The 16,354-nt window shown below is 36.6% G+C and overlaps 1 protein-coding gene across 4 annotated transcripts in view; it reads right to left on the reverse strand.

Moving 5' to 3' along the window:
- LOC111598404 (homeobox protein cut) overlaps nt 1–15,724 on the reverse strand; it is an 84,403-nt gene extending 68,679 nt beyond the window's left edge. For 2 of the 4 annotated variants that reach the window (XM_030223488.1, XM_023313639.2), the window contains exon 1: nt 11,803–12,183. In XM_030223488.1, the coding sequence (XP_030079348.1) occupies nt 11,803–11,925 (123 nt within the window). In that variant the 5' untranslated portion in view covers nt 11,926–12,183. Of the gene's footprint in view, nt 1–11,802; nt 12,184–15,559 lie in introns of those variants that run through there. The other 2 variants (XM_023313641.2, XM_023313642.2) reach the window with 2 other exon arrangements.
- Nucleotides 15,725–16,354: the final 630 nt, after the last annotated feature.

Below are 16,354 nucleotides of genomic sequence, written 5' to 3' on the forward strand. Positions count from 1 at the left end.
GTCGTCTATGCAGCTCTGATCTATATAATAATTCATATATGTTTTAAGCATCATTTTCTGCCATTGAATACAAGAGCTGAGCGTCAAAGAACTTGTCGTCCATACTTCAAAAAGCAGCGTCAGCAGTTTATCATGATCACGATCAGGCCAAATGATGATCATCGTCATCATCATCATCCTCAGCAGCAACAACATCAACGAAAAATTGTGTGGAAAGCAAAGTGATCCGTTTACTGGGCTTTTCTGTTGCTCCATTGCTGCTGCTGTTGTTGTTTCTTTTGTGTGAGAATTTCTTGTGTTGTGCACACACATATGTGGGCGTTGCTTTATATTATTATCTGACGATCCGTTTCGATCCGATCCAAACCGAACTGATCAATCTGTATCTGAATCTGAATGCTGCTGCAGTGGCTGCTGCTTCTGTTGTTGATCGAAACACTTGAAATATTTTCGTTCCACGATCACTTCAGTAGTCCGATCCGATCTACAGCTTGAGCTTTAAGAGTTGACTGCATATTTCAGCAGAACTAGAGATCGGTTGCTGATCAGCTAAGTTCTATGGGAACTAGAAGTAGAGATTGAGTAATCAGACGATCTAGCTACGTTCGCATTGATCAGTATAGATCAAATGCTAAGAAATTTCCTAAGAATTCTTAAAGTCTTAAGTGCAAATTGTTGATGATGCTTAAGGGATCAATAGTGTTGCATGTCAGGCACACACACGCACACTTGTTTGTCAAGGACTGAGACAGACAGCTGGAAATGGAGCTGGTAGATGAATGCCAGCGAGTGGAGATGACATCGAGACATGGCGACTCCACACGAGTTCCGCACAAGTTGATGCTGATATGCGATGCAAAGTTTTGTTATACTTCTTCTCGTTGCACATATATACATATATACATATATACATATGTGTATAAACTAAGTGTGTGTGTGATTTTTAGTCAAGCTGCCGCCAAATGCCGTACGGTAATAATTAAAAACATAAAAGGGGGAAAAATGCCACAACAACGGGAATGGGAATGGGAATGGGAATCGGAATGGCTATGGGAATGGGCACAGAGAGCGACAGAGACAGAGAGAGAGAGAGAGAGAGACTGTTGTGTGTAGGCGCGGGGTAAGTAGCGCATTTTGCCTACTTAATCATTGTCTGAGCGTCTGTGCGTGCAACATGCAGCAGAGGCAAGAGCAAGCGGCGAGCGGCAACTGTTGCTGTCTTGGCTGCTGCATTGCTACTTGATTTGATTTACGCCTGCCAATGCTTTATGATTGAGTGGGGCGAACACACACACACGCACACTCGCACAGCCAGTCGGAGGCAGGAACAAACAGCACACATAAATATGTTTTTACATGCGCTCCCTCTGCTGCGCTGTCAATGATCGCGCATATGCCGCAGATATATTTTAGATTTATATAGTTTCTGTTTTTTGTGTCGTTCCTTTTTTTCCACTCTCATTTTAATATTTTTACGTCTGCTGCGTCGCAATGAGCCGCAGCAAAATCCAAAAAAAAAAACTATCTAACAGCTGTACGAATACAGATACAGATACAGATATATATATATATATATATATGCACATATATATGTCTAGAATTACCAGCAGATAAAAAAAACTACCGAAAAAGGGTCGCGTTTTTTTTTTGAATTTGCCGAAAAAAAAGGCAAACTCGAATGAAAAAAATTAGTTATATTCCAGGCTAATGGGCATAAAATAAAATTGTGCGCAGCTCATTGAATAAATCAAACTCATTTGCATACGACTGATAAATTAAAGCGCACAGACAATTGACAAACTGAAAAAGTGACAAAGTGAGAAATAGAGACAAGCCTAGAGAAACCCCTAAGCAATGGCAATGGCAATGGCACTGCAACCTCCCCTGGCTGGCGCTGGGCTGCGCTGTGAACCCTTTGCAGAACCCGTCCAGTTCAACCCCGTGAACTGGTCAATGGGCGGCAGGAGGCCGTTTGGTTTGACGATCACTGAAATAGTACCTGAAATCGAACGCTAAACTCTTGGCTACAGATTGACGTAACAGATAGAAACAAGTTTTACGATTTCGCCCCGTTTCGTTTCGTTTTCAGCTGAGACATGAGATATGCTTCGACCAACAATTTGACACTCTGATAAAGAAGACAAAAACAACAACAACACACACAAGAAGCGCGCAACCAGGTGCCCACAAATGGGCAACATCAACAAATTGCATGCCCCAAATGTGTGATACACAAACCAGCTGCAAATTGGCTTAGTTCGCAAACTGCCAAACGTTTTCTCTTCCCTCACTCTCTCTCTCCCTCTTCCTCTCTCACTTTTTTCTTCATTTCAATGTCAAACTATTGAAGCCAATTTGACAAAGAAAGAATTATAATTAATTTTGCTTAAATTTAAGTAACAGTCAAGCCAAAGAAGTTGCTAGAAATCTAGCCAAGACTTGGCTTGTTTAGAGCTAAAAAAAAGCATAGCTTTCTTTAATCAAAAGCAAGTTTTGTAGACTGAAGTGAAATGTCTTTGTATCAATCTATATATCTATACTATGTATCCACACTATATAAATCTTTCATTTATTTAATTATTCTTTTATTATAATTATTTATTCTATATATAACTATCATCAATCTATACTATATATAGCTATATTCTTACTATATATCTATACTAGTATCAATCTGTACTATACCTATCATCTATATATATTGTATCTGTACTATATCTCTACTATCTATCAATCTATACTATATAGAACTTTCCTTTATCTAACTCTAATCTTTATCTGTCTATACTACACACATTTATGCTATATCTATCGTAATATCTATCTATGTAAGCCACAATCTAGAAACGGACTAAAATGACTAAAATGATCAAACACAAACACCAAAATGTGTCTATAGCATGAAATACAGCACTAAAACTAAACAAAAACAAAAACAAAAAATAAATAAAAAATTTAAGAAAAAAAAGAAGGAAAAAAAGTATTGCAAATCGCAACAAGCACTCAAAGTCAAAGCAAATTATATTCTAAACTAATTTTCATGTCGTGCCAAAAATAATAAAAACAAGACAGAGCGACAGAGTAAGAGAGAGCGAGAGAGGGAAGGCAGAGGGAGAGAGAGGTGCATAGAGCAAAAGGAAGCTACAGCTAGGAGCTTGCATAGAGAAAGCAAATTGTGATACGGCAATACAGTTATATAAATATATTTAACTGTATATATATATATATATATATAGGAATGCACATTTGTTGGGGGCGGAGAAAGGGGTGTTTGGAGAGGGCGGTACAAAGGCAACAACTTAATTAAAACATCAATAAAAAATTGTAAAAACACGACAACGCACGAAGGCGGCTGTAAAACTGTGCGCAAATAATTTTCATGCAAAATTGAAAAGCGAGAAAAACTGAAAATAGCTAAAAATTGCAAAAACAGAAGAAGAAGAGGAAGAGGAAGAGGTGGTAGGAGGTAGGAGCTGATGGGTAGCAAAATAATAAGCAAACGGAATGGCATGAAATGGAATGCAGCAATGGGCAGATAAGGAGACAGTCAGACAGACAGTCGGACAGTCGGACAGACAGTGAGTGCAAGATATTTGCGCACAGTGCTGTGTCTTAATGGCTGTATATGTATATGTTTGTGGGTAATCCTTGATCCCCCCACCGAACTGCCAATAATGATGATTCCTTTTTAATGTGCGCTCCTCGGGCGTTGGTCATTACTCAACGGGCAGCCCGAGCAGAGGGTGAGCGGGTGAGAGGGGTGGCGGGGCTCGGGGCTCGAGGCAGGGTGCGAGCGGTGCTGATTCTGCTGGAACTTTAGCATCGTGTATCGATCACAAATGTTGCCAATACGCATCAGCCAAGAGCCAACAAGTTGGCCGGGCCAAGTCGGGCCAACAGCGCTCAAAACTCATCATCATCAGCGCTGTCTAGAGGATCTCTCGCTTTATTTTGTTGTTTTTGTTTTATTTTTTATTATTATTATTTTTTATTTCGTTTTTTTTAGTTTTTTTTTTGGTTTCAGTGCTGCTCTTTAAAGGGGCGTGCACAAAATGATATTTTATTCAATATCCTCGGCGAGCGGTTGAGTGAACGATTTGTCCTTTTCAGGCAGCTGGAAAAACTGTGTAGGAAATCAAATTGATGGGCCCGACAAACAGAGAGGCAGACAGACAGACCAACAAAGAGAGAGATGGAGTGAGAGAGAGGGAGAGCAGCCTGAAATTAAAAACTCATAAGATATCGACTGATATATTGAGCTGCACAAATTACTGACAACTGAAGATGAAAGACGTGGCTGGCTCGTTGTTGCTGTGGGTCTCAGCGCTGGACTGGAGTGGACTGAAATATTGTTAAGAATGGGGCAAACAGGCGGCAGCTAAAAAGATTTCCAAGACAGGTTTGCAGTTGCACACACACACGCACACACACTTGGAGTATTTATTTATCTGTATTCAGCTTGCATATAAAAAGACAATTAGTTGTTATTAAGTTGTACACACAAAAGCCGTTGAATCTCCTTTTCAACTCTATAAGCATTCAGTTAGTTCTCCCTCTCCCCCTCTCCCTCCCACTCTTTCATCTCTTTGTGTGCCCCTTTTTTGGCTATAGATGTGAAAATAATGATGAGCAATGACAATGACAATGACAATGAGCTTAAGCTCGGGCCAAGCAGTTAGCAGTGCTTTCGATAACTTTTTTTGTTATCGATTTCACTAAAGAGATACTTCATGATAAGTTTCCTATATATGTAAGCTATTATATATATATACATATATATTTGTTTTATAAGAAATAGTAGTAGATCGATATTTGTGATCGATAAATATTTGTTTTACTCATATATAAATAGCCTTTGTGTAAGACAAGCTGCAAGCATAACTTAAGCTATATATCTACATACACTTATCGATAAAAATATATCGATAATTTATTGTATATAAAACAGCAAACTGAGCTTACAGCTACATGCACACATTTATCGATAAGCAAACTTCGATAATTTATTGCTCGTATAATTGGCTGAGCGAGCAAGCTTGATCAACCTAACGCGCTCGCTGATCGATAAGTCGATACATATAAATTTGTGCTAAGTTTTGTTGTTGTTTATTATTTTTTTTTTTTGGACATGCTTAACATGCCGCACCAGATATGATCACATCGAGCTGTCATTTCATATTGGATTGGATTGACCGGACAGGCAAATGCTTCAATTAGCCGGGGCCAGAGCTATTAATAATTAATAGCCTAGCCGAACCGAGTCGAGTCGAATCGAGCCGAGCCGAGTCGAGCGTCTAGCTAACCGGAAAAGCAACAAATACAACACTGCACAATAATGGTAATAATCATAATAATAAAAATTGATCAAGAGTCAGGCAAGTTATCGCACACACACACACACACACACACACACATGGTTCATGAACTCAATTTTTAATAATAATTTTTTGTTCAAATGATTTTTTATTTCACATTATTAGAGGCATGCCAAAGTTTTTCCCTCGCCCCCGCGTCGCGCAGTTTAATTGTTCGATTTTCAGTTTTTGTGTGTTTTGTCTGTGTATCTTTGTCGCTGTGCTATAGATACACATGTTGTTGTTGTTGGCAGAGGCAGAGGCTGCGTGGTTTTTAATTTCCGTGCTGACAAATTAATTTAATTATATTAACATATCTCCAGCGATCGAGCGATTGAGCGTTTCAAAATATATGCATGTGTGTATGTGTGTGTGTGTGTGTGTGTGTGTGTGTGTATACATATGTATCTATATCTATATCTATATCTATAAAATAACAACAAAATATTCAGCTTCGCTTCGTTTCGATTCGATTCGTGTCAGCTAATATGTCTCTCTTCCTCTCCCTCTTCCTCTCTCTATGTATGTGTGTGTGTGTGGGTGTTTTTTTTTTGTGATTTTTAACCCTTGGGCTGACTCATTAGCTGCTCGCCGGCTGCTTGGTCCGGGCCTCCGTAAATTGCACTTAAAACGCTAAAAATTATATGACACACGCTGCCGCTGCCGATCTCAATCTCTATCTATAACTGTTTATCTGCGTGGCTGTATCTGTATCTGCATGTATGCGCGTGTGTGTGTATCTAACAGCTTAAGCATGCAGGACAACCCTTGTGAACGCTGCTCATTTAGGGCATATGCAAATGGCCTTAGCGCACTTATCCAGCCAGCGACCGACCGCCATATTTGAAATAAACTTTTAAACTATCAAACATCAATGTTGGTGGTGCTGATGGTGCTAGTGCTAGTGCTGATGGTGGTGGTGGTGTCGATGGTGGTAGCTGCTGTTGCAGGAGCTCTCGAACCGGTTTCGATTTGATTAATATCCCCCCTCAAAGCCCAAAATAAAAAATTAGAGCCAAAAAATCCCGAAATAAAAAATCAAAATTGAAAATTGAAAAAAAAAATCAAATGAAATCAAACAAACGAAAAGACAAACTCAAATGCATTTTGGCAATTAAAAAAGGGCAGGGAAAAACTCGTTATTCGATATTTATATATATATATATACATATACATGTATATACATTTATATATATATTATCATATCTGCAGAGCAACTTAAGACTAGGCAGCACTGCTTTTAAATATATTAAAAATATTATTTTCTGTAACTAACTTATTAATTAATAATTCATAATTAACAAATAAGTTTGAAGCTTTTCCAGTTACAGTGCAAATCTTTATTTAACAATATTTTCATGAGAATTCTAAAAAGAAATTGAAGCAAAACTTTATTTCTTCTCTAAGCTTCTGCTATTTGGCATAAAAATAATTTTATTTTTCATAAGAAACTTATTGAGATATTTCTATTATATAGAAATAATTATTTAATATTTATATAGAATAATTAAATACTTCTAAGCCAAATGGCAGAAGCTTAAAGAGTAAAGAGTAAAAAGTGAATTTTCATTGAATTCTTGTTGATTTTTTGTTATAAATAAAATGAATATATTGTTAAATAACTATAAGCATAACATATGGTAGAACTTCATGTATTTTATTAAATATTTCTATATCAAATGGCAAAAGCTTAAAGCGAAGTATGTTTTTATGCAATTTCGTTTTAGTTTTTGCCCCAAAAATTCCAATTTTTATATTTTACTTTTGAATAAAAAATCAATGAGTAAATTTTTATATTAAAATTATAAAAAAGGCGCAAAAAATCACAGAAAGTTGTATAACTTTTTCAATTCACATTAAATTTCATTTAAATAAAAACTTTAATAGAAAACATTAAAAACTTGAAGTAAAAATCGCATTTGCTCATAAAAAAAAACAGTTGGAAAACACTTGAAAATATATAAAAATAAAATATTGAAATATAATATATTTAAGTAAATTTATTAAATACTTCAAATTATGCAGAAGAACGTTTCGACATCTTTCTTCTAATAGCACAGCGTATGCATTAGTCGAGCATAGCCTATTGTCTAGCGTGCATTTCGGTGCTTAATTTTCAGTCAGCAAAAATCACGAAAATCATGAAAATCGACAAACAGTTTTTTTCGCTTCTTCGCCTTTTTTTTCGCTTGGTCAAATGAGAGCAGCTTCTTTTTACCAATTTAATGGGTCAAGTTTATAGATTGCATTGCGACCGGGTTTTCAATTTTTTCATTGCTTTTCGAATTTGGGTTTAGCGAATCGAAAATACGGAAATGATTTTCGTTGGCTGTGCGCGCTAGTTATATATATATATATATATATATATATATATATATGGGTAGATCTATATATATATATATATCTGATATTATCATTTTTGTTAATCTGGCAATTTGTTGTTGACGTTTTCGATGGCTTTACGAATTGGTGCCAATTTATATATCTATATATGGCGCGTGTACTTGAAAGCCAAAGAAGTTAGCACAGAGAGACAGATAGCGAGAGAGAGAGGGAGAGAGGGAGAGAGTTAGCGCAATTTGGACAGCTGTCGATGTTGCTGCTGCTGCTGCTGCTTTTGTTGTTGTTGTTGTTGTTCTTGTTGTTGTTGTTCTTGTTAACTTGGTTTTATTTGCTTTCTGCTGTCTGTTAATTATTTAATGAACTTCTATTTTTGGCCTTACAAATGAATATGTTTAGCTGATGTCTCTGTCTCGGCTCGGCTCGACTCGACTCGACTCGGCTCGGATCGGCTCGTTATTTATGATTACACAATTTGGCTTGTCAATGATATTTATGGGCCCAGATTTTCGTCTACTTATGGCAACTCGAGCGCTCTTATCGCTGATAAGCCCAAAAAGTAAGCTAAGATCTTGTTCAATTTGCCGATGAGATCACTTCATACACACACACACACACATACACACACATGCTGAGCGCACTTCCAACTCCTACTTCAACTCACAGCTCATCATTACAGATCACACTTCAAATCGATCTGTGTCTAATTGCCTTATACAGCTCATATACCTGTACACACACCTTGGTATATGTATACTTCTTGTTGTTCTTCTTCTTTGGCAAGTTACTTAGTTTTTGCCTTGATGTTTTTTCTCATTTTATTATTGTTTTTACTTTTTATTTTTCACCCAGCTGCCATTAATAACAAATCAAATGCTCGTTAAGCGCGCTCGCTGCGCTCCAAAATTCTGCGAATCGATCGAAAAACTAACAAAAAAACGCCAAGAAGAAGAACAGATTTTCAAAAACAATTTCGTATACTCTTTGAGCAAGAGAAAAGGCATTCAAGATTGAAATTAATTTTAATGAAAAGCTTGAATTCGCTTAGGTTAAATATAATTAAAACAGAAATGGGATATTTTTTAAAGTTTTCAAAATATTCATAAAATATTTTCAGCTAAATTATATAACAAATATTTAAGTTATTTGTTTTTAAAAAGTTTATATAAAAATATTTAAAAAATATTTTTCGGTTTCAATTGAGCAAATTTTTATAAATATCTAAAATATAATAATATCTAAAATATTTAAATAATTATAAAATATTAAATTTTGTATAAGTTATTGAAAAATATATTTCAATTTATATTTTTATGCATTTTTATGTAAAAAAAACATAAAAATAAAAATAAAAACAAATTTAAAATTTTTTTTTTTTTTTGGGGTTTTCACTTTTTGTACTTTGAGATACTTTGCGTGTATCTTGAGATACTGGTATCTGGGCAGCTTTAGAACTATAGTCAATAGATAGTTTTTGCTCTATGCAACACTAGGCAATTCTTGCCACAAACGGGGCGTGGCAGCCAATTGGTTTTGCTTATTTAAGTTTTATTGATTGCGCCTCGCTGCTGCACTAATTGCAGATCGCATAGATCAACATGGATCGAGCAGATGCGGACATGGACAGCATATATTTGAGATATATATGTATCAGATTTATAAATATATATATATATGGTGGGATGTGTGTTCACAAATATTTGCATTTGTATTCAATTTCATGCAAGCATGCAAAAAAAGGAGAAAAAAAGTTGCAAATTCCGACGGCAAAACATTTGGACATAAAAACTGATATGAACAGTTAGGCTTATATATAGAGTTCCACAGAGGTATATATATGGGCATTAACTAGTTAACTAATGTGTCTAGTCATATGCTATATTCTTTATATAAGTATCTACATATATATATGCAACGATTTAGCGACTCTCGTCGCCGTCAATGTAAATTAATTGCAAAGTTATTTTCTAAGAATTTCTTTGGCTGCTGCTGCTGCTGCATCTACTTGTTGTTGCATTCTGCGAATGTTGTGTGTGTGTGGAGTCATAATGCTTGCAACATTTGCAACTGCAGCTGGCTTAAGATTTTTATTCGATTTCTTGCAGCATCCAATTAGAAGGCAGACAAACTCCAATTAAGCTATAGATATAGCTATATAGATAGATATAGATAGCTAGATAGATAGATGTATAGATATATACTTATACATATGCATATACATATATATTAATATATATATTTATGTCTACATATATATATGTCTGGCTGTCTCCGCTGTCTGCAATTGAAGCCAACTTGTTGTTGTCTCGCTGGAGTTGCAAAGTTTTGGCATTTGGCCAAAAATTTGTCGTCTGGCTGCAATTCATAATCAGCATCAACATCATCATCATCATGATGCTGATGATGTTGAAGATGCTGCTGATCGACACTGCTGTGTGTGCGAGTGTGTGTGTTGGTCATTAGCAGCGATCAGCTAAAGTTCGTTTTAAGAAGAGAAAAAAACAATTCAAGCCGAAAATTGTTATTGTTGTTGCCTTTGTTGTTGTTGTTGTTACATTTTGTAAACAAATTTTCAGAAATCAATAAAAAAAACAATTGGCACAGACACGCAAACTCAATTAGTTGCAGATGAATTGCACAAACACAAAGCGCAAAAACAAATGAAAAATGAAAAATGGAAAATGCAAAATGAAAATTGCATTGCTAATAATTTTCATATTGTTTGTTTAGTTTACAGTTAAGTGTGGGAGTTTTGCAAGTCTTTAACATATTCGCTTCGTTTCTTGTCTCAGGTGTCAATTGCGTCACAGGTGGTTAAAAGAACCTAACGGGTTTGGCCTTTAATCCAATTAATTAATAAGCGCATTATCAAATTCGAATTAAGAAATATTTCTAAAATATTTCTGAAATATTTATTTATCTAAATAAATATTTAATAAAATAATTAATTAATATTTCAAACACTAATTTAATTTAATTTATTTATATATTATTTATAATTTCAATTCATTTGATATACATACAAATTATTTTAATTTTAATTTGAAAATAAATTATGCTTCATTTAGCTCGTAGGACTTTTAATTCTGTTACATTAAATTAATAAACAATACATTTTATTTCTATAAGTATTTGTTCTTTATATAAATAAATATGTATATATTTTATTTTGTGCTTTTATTAATTATTTTACTTTCTATGCCAAAAACTATCAAAATTCAAATTCAAAAAGAAAAATTTAAGCGGAAAATGACACGAAATTAATTAAATAAAATAATAAATAATAATAAATAAATTAAATAAAAATAAACAACGAAATAATTTATAAAATATTAAGTTAAGTTAATAAAATAAAAAACTAATACTTTTTTAATTATTATTAAATAAATATTGTCATTAAATTAATTATAAATGATTAAATAAATATCCAATAATAAATGTAATATAATAAATTAAATTAAATTAAGTAGAGCATAATATATGAAATAAAATTTAAAACAAAAACAAAATATTATTAAGTTTTAAATCTTAAATATAAATAAGTTAAACTAAACTAAAATGTTTTATTACAACAAAACTATTTGAATACTTCCAAGATGTCTATGAAATATTCGCTGATAACTTTCATAGGCTTGGGGAAGAACTTTGTGGCCTATCGAAGGTAAACTCTAGAGAAATCCCCAGTTGCATATGAATATTTGATATATACATCTAGTGTATAATACTTCACTCCATTAAAGGCTTAGCTTGATTGGCACTTTGCTTAGTGAGTTTTCCAACACTGAATTGCCTACAAGACACATATATATGAACAGTTAATAGCTGTATATATATATACATGTATTTAGAGATCTGTTAAGCTCAAACTGAGCACTTGACAACACTGCTTAGCCCAGCTGCTGCATGGAGAATCAGCTGTAATTGCTATCATATATGCGTAGATCCCGATGCTATATGCCATAGCCCCTATACCAAGATCTCTATGGATCCCACTCTCTATCTCTATCTCTCTCGATCGCACTTGGGCACTTTGAACACTTGACGCTTTGCAACACTGAACACGCCTTAGAATTGTAAATCACTGCAGGTGTTTTTAGCTCCGACTTACCTGTTGCCAAAATTGTGCCAATAAATAAATTTGCTCCTTTTTGAAAAACCAATCGTTGATTGATTGAACAGCCGTCAGATCCATATCGGCTGTCCCAGCGGCTTGTGGCAATGTTGGCTGCATTCGTGGGCTGTCTGTTTGAATTGTTGTTTGTTTGTTGTGTTGTTTTGTTGTTTACTATTGTTGTTGCTGCTGTTGCTGCTGCTGTGGCGCCGTTAGCTGCGGCGTTTGTCGAGGCATCGAGAGACGGACTTCGAGCAGCCTTGCAACAGCGAAATCAAAAAAAAATTGTTTTCTTTTTGCTCGCTTTTGGTTAGTATTATTAACTAATTTGTTGTGGTTGTTAGTTTCGAGCTAAGACACAGACACACACACACACACAGAGAAACACATGCACAGACACTTGGACACAGATGTTGTTGTTGTTGTTGTTTTGCTTTTGTTTTACGTGCTCAAAAAAATTCATAAATTGATTAAAAATTTCTTGTTTAACTTTTGATTTGTTGTCGTTGTTGTTGCTGCTGTTGCATGGACTATGTTGTGCCTTAACACACAGACACACAGAGACACAGACACCTGCACACATGCACATATACACGCGCGCTTTTGTTGTTGTTGTTGTTGCAACAATTTGCGTCGGCTTTAACAAAATGTTGCCATTTGTGTTGTGTGTTGCATTCAAAGTTAAAGCCAAGTCAAAATTCTGATTGGATTTGGTTGACTTTGCAGTTGTTGTTGCTGTTGCTGCTGTTGCTGTTGCATGTTGCTGCTGCTGCTGCTGTTGCTCTTGCTGTTGCTGCTGTTGTTGCTGTTGTTGATGTTGTTGTTGTTGTCGTTTCACTCTGTTGTTGTTTACACTGAACACACGCGCACACTTTTCCTTATTTATTTATTTATTACTTTCTTTCTAAATAATATATATATTAATTTATATATATTTTTATTGTGTATTTTTGCTCGATTCTGATTTGTTGTCAAAAAAAAAAATAGCTTAAAAAAATTTGTTTTGATGTGCAACTGAAGAGCAGTTAGATTGATGCTGCTGCTTGCATTTGTTGTTTGTTGTTTGTTGTTGTTTATAAATAAAATGTAGCTTTGCTTTGTAACTGTTTCGCTGGGTGTTGTTGCTGTTGTTGTTGTGGCTGTTGTGATTCGTGTTTCGTGATTCGCTGTTCGCAATTGGTTCGATGAGCTGCTTAAGAACTCAGTTACAGTTACAACTCAGTCAACAGTCAGTCCACACAAACAACAAACACACACTCGGACACTGGCGGCGGCACACACAGAGGCGACGTTGCCAGTCACGAATTCAGTTGATGACTGAACAACAGTGGACGAGTCGCAGCGTCGACAACCCCGAAAAAACAAAAACGAAAACGAACAAATAAAAAAAAATAGAAGCCATGCACACGATGTTTGTCGGTTAGCGGCGAACACGAACCGTCGCCGTCGCTGTCGCCACACGAGCCGAACGGGCTAACGAACGTTTGCACTCGAAGAGACGGCGCGAGTGAGCGAGTGAGCGAGAACGAGAGAGGGCGAGCACAGAGAGTGGAGAGAGAGTCACTCAATTGATGTTATGCCTCCCGCCTGGCAGTCTGCACGCTTTTGATTTCTTTCAATAGGTTTTTGATTTTCGTTTGTGTTTTGCTTGGTTGGGGCTGCTGAGCATTTTTGTGCGCCGTCGCTGTCGCCGGCGTTGACGCTCGCTCACATACGACGCGTATTACAACAACTTGTGCGCTCAGCTCAGCGTTCGTTCTGTTTACTTTTTGCTTGGTTTTTTTTTCGTTTCGTTTCGTGTCGTTTTTTTTTTCTGCTGCCTTCTGATAACTTCTGTCAGTTGCATGTATTGAAATTCATTCATTCAAACCAACGGCTTGTTTATCTCTCTCGCTCTCACTCAGTTATACGCGCTCTCTCGCTCACTCATGCTCTCGCTCTATCGTGCTGCATGCATATGTGGTGCCTGTGGCTTGGCATTCAATTTGTAGCAGCGACGCCGACGTTGCTGCCGCTGCCGCTGCTGCTCCTGGTGCTTGGGCCTGCGTCGCCTTTTTTCTGATTGGGAAAAACTTATAGGAAAATGTTGCGCTCACATTGCGCTCCTTTTGCTCGTGTTTGTGTTTATTGAGCCACACATTGAGTGCAAACTCTGAGTGAGTGTGTGAGAGTTAACGAGAGCGAGTGAGGGGAAGTCTTACCGGCTTCGCTTACATTTCGCGTCTTCTTGCTTATGAATTAAGTCGCTATTGCTATACATTTTTGTGCTTTTTGTTTTATTATTTATTTCTCTGCTTGTTGTTACTTTTGTTTTGCACAGCTTAAGCTGCGGATCCTTCTGGCTCAAATTATTATTGTGTCTGGCTTCTGAGGCTGCGAATGTGTATGTGCGTCTGTGTGTGCGTGTTTTTACACATTGAGTGGCCTGCCAAAGGTCAAGCAGAGTAAGTTTCTGACTAAAGAGAGAAGAGTACGGGAGGGTGTATTAGATAGTAGAAGTGGGAGGAGTCTCACCTGTAACATAGGTAAGAGCGCAAACCAAATGAACTTAAGATTAACAGCTTAAGGAATTTTCTTCAAATAAATTAGCAAAATTCAAAATTAAAGATAGATGTAAATAAATATTTAAGGAAACCCCGTTTGTTAATAGAGACTCTGTAGTTAAAATCCATATCAATAAATTGCAGAAAAAGTTCTAACTTAAGTTTTCCTTATTAATAAATAAGAGTTTGAGCTGGAGTTTCAGCTATGACCCATCCCTATGTAACGCTCAAGCACTTCACACACACACGCACACACATACAGAAGCGTACAATCCGTTAGGGCATGAAGCGAACCGCTGCTCGGTTCGACTTGCACATAAAGAAAAAGTTCAAATTGTATCGAAGTGCAATGCAGCAGCAGAGAAAGAAGCAGCGGAAGACGTAAGGAGGAGAATAAGAGGAAGTAACAGTAGCAGTAGCAGCCGAGCTGCAGCGACGACCACGATGGCAACCTTAACCCAGCGCTGAATGGGCGATGGTATAAGAAAAAGGAGGAGAGGGAGAAGAGGAGGGCAGGGTGAATGCGCACCTAATGCAAAACAGAGAGCAACGGCAACGGCAGCGGCAGCGGCAGTGGCAGCAGCAGCAGCAGCCGCCAAGTGCGTTGCAGCGTACGAGAGACGCGTCGTCGTGCACAGAGGCTGAGCCGAGTGAGAAAGCGAGAAAGAGCGAGAGCAAGAGGAGTGTGTTGGCAAGAGTATGAGCGCAGGCTGCAGCCACCTACACGAAAGCTCGGAGCCGCTGCTCGTGCCGGCGTAAGCGTCGCTGCTGCTGCTGCCGAAACTCATTTCATTTCATTTCATTGCTGTTAGATTTTTTCTCAACGCTTTGGTTTTTCTTGCTTTCAGCCAACCATTTCTTTTACAGTTGGCCATGTGTGTGTACGTGTGTGCACATGTGTATTTGTGTGTGTGTGTGTGTGTGTGTGAGCACACGCGATTGCCAAACGCTTTCTGCTGCTTTCTATTAGTCGTGCCCTCTCATTTGTTCACACAAGAGTCAAATGCTGTTGATTGACAATCGATGGATGAATGGTTGAGTTGAACTGGTCTCTGCATTGCAACCGAGCTGTGGCACTTACCGACGGGGAAATGCCAATGCCACTGGCCTGGCCGCTAACGGCAAACAAAACAAACAAGTGTTTGCTGCAACAGCAACAGCAATAGCAGCGACAGCAACTGCAGCACGCTCAATAGCTCATACCAACTCACTCAAGAGAAGTTGTCACTCAATGCGTTGAGCTCACTCGCACGTTCACTCGCAACTTGTCGGAGAAGTTTGAGTTGCAGTTGCAATCGAGCGCAGGGGCTTGCTCAGATGTTCGAAATGTTTTTCGAACTCGTTCGAATTGAGTAAGTTCATTAGTTTTTGATTGTTTTTTAGCTAAATTTATAAATCATTATATTAAATTTTCATTTTCGCTCTTTAGAAATTAATAATAAATAGTTAAGCAAAAAACCCTAACTTTTATTTTGTGAAAATAAATTATATATATTGAAATTAAATTAAGTCAAATAAAAATTTGAATATTTCAGAATATAAGTGTGTGTGTGAAAGTGAGAGAGATAGAGAGAGATAGAGTTTTAAGCCTATATATAAAATATATTTCCCATATATCAACAAAAATAGTTTCAATAGTATTTTGAAGCATTATCTTTTATAATAGGTCGAGTTCAAGGTAAAAACATTGTTAATTACTCACAGTTAAGTTTTCGGATTTGTTTTTAATGTTTTTTTATGGTTGGATTTTGAATTTTTTTCTTCTGATATTTTAAAATTTTTTTTTAGATTATTAGTTCGAACGATATAAAATTATCGATTGATTTCCCATCGACTACTTGTTGTTTATTATTTTTGACATTATTGACATATGTTCGGCTTGCAAAAGCATTCCAGAGTAGGCGACGAATTTTATTTAATTTGCGTTAAGTAAAGGAAAGAAGAGGAGAGAAGGCAAAAGTCACTCACTCAAGCGCGGTCAGTCACTCAAAAGGCTGCTCTCACAC

Source organism: Drosophila hydei, unplaced genomic scaffold (assembly GCF_003285905.1).
Source record: "Drosophila hydei strain 15085-1641.00,03,60 unplaced genomic scaffold, DhydRS2 tig00000232-arrow-arrow-pilon, whole genome shotgun sequence".
In the NCBI taxonomy this organism is placed as follows: domain Eukaryota; kingdom Metazoa; phylum Arthropoda; class Insecta; order Diptera; family Drosophilidae; genus Drosophila; species Drosophila hydei.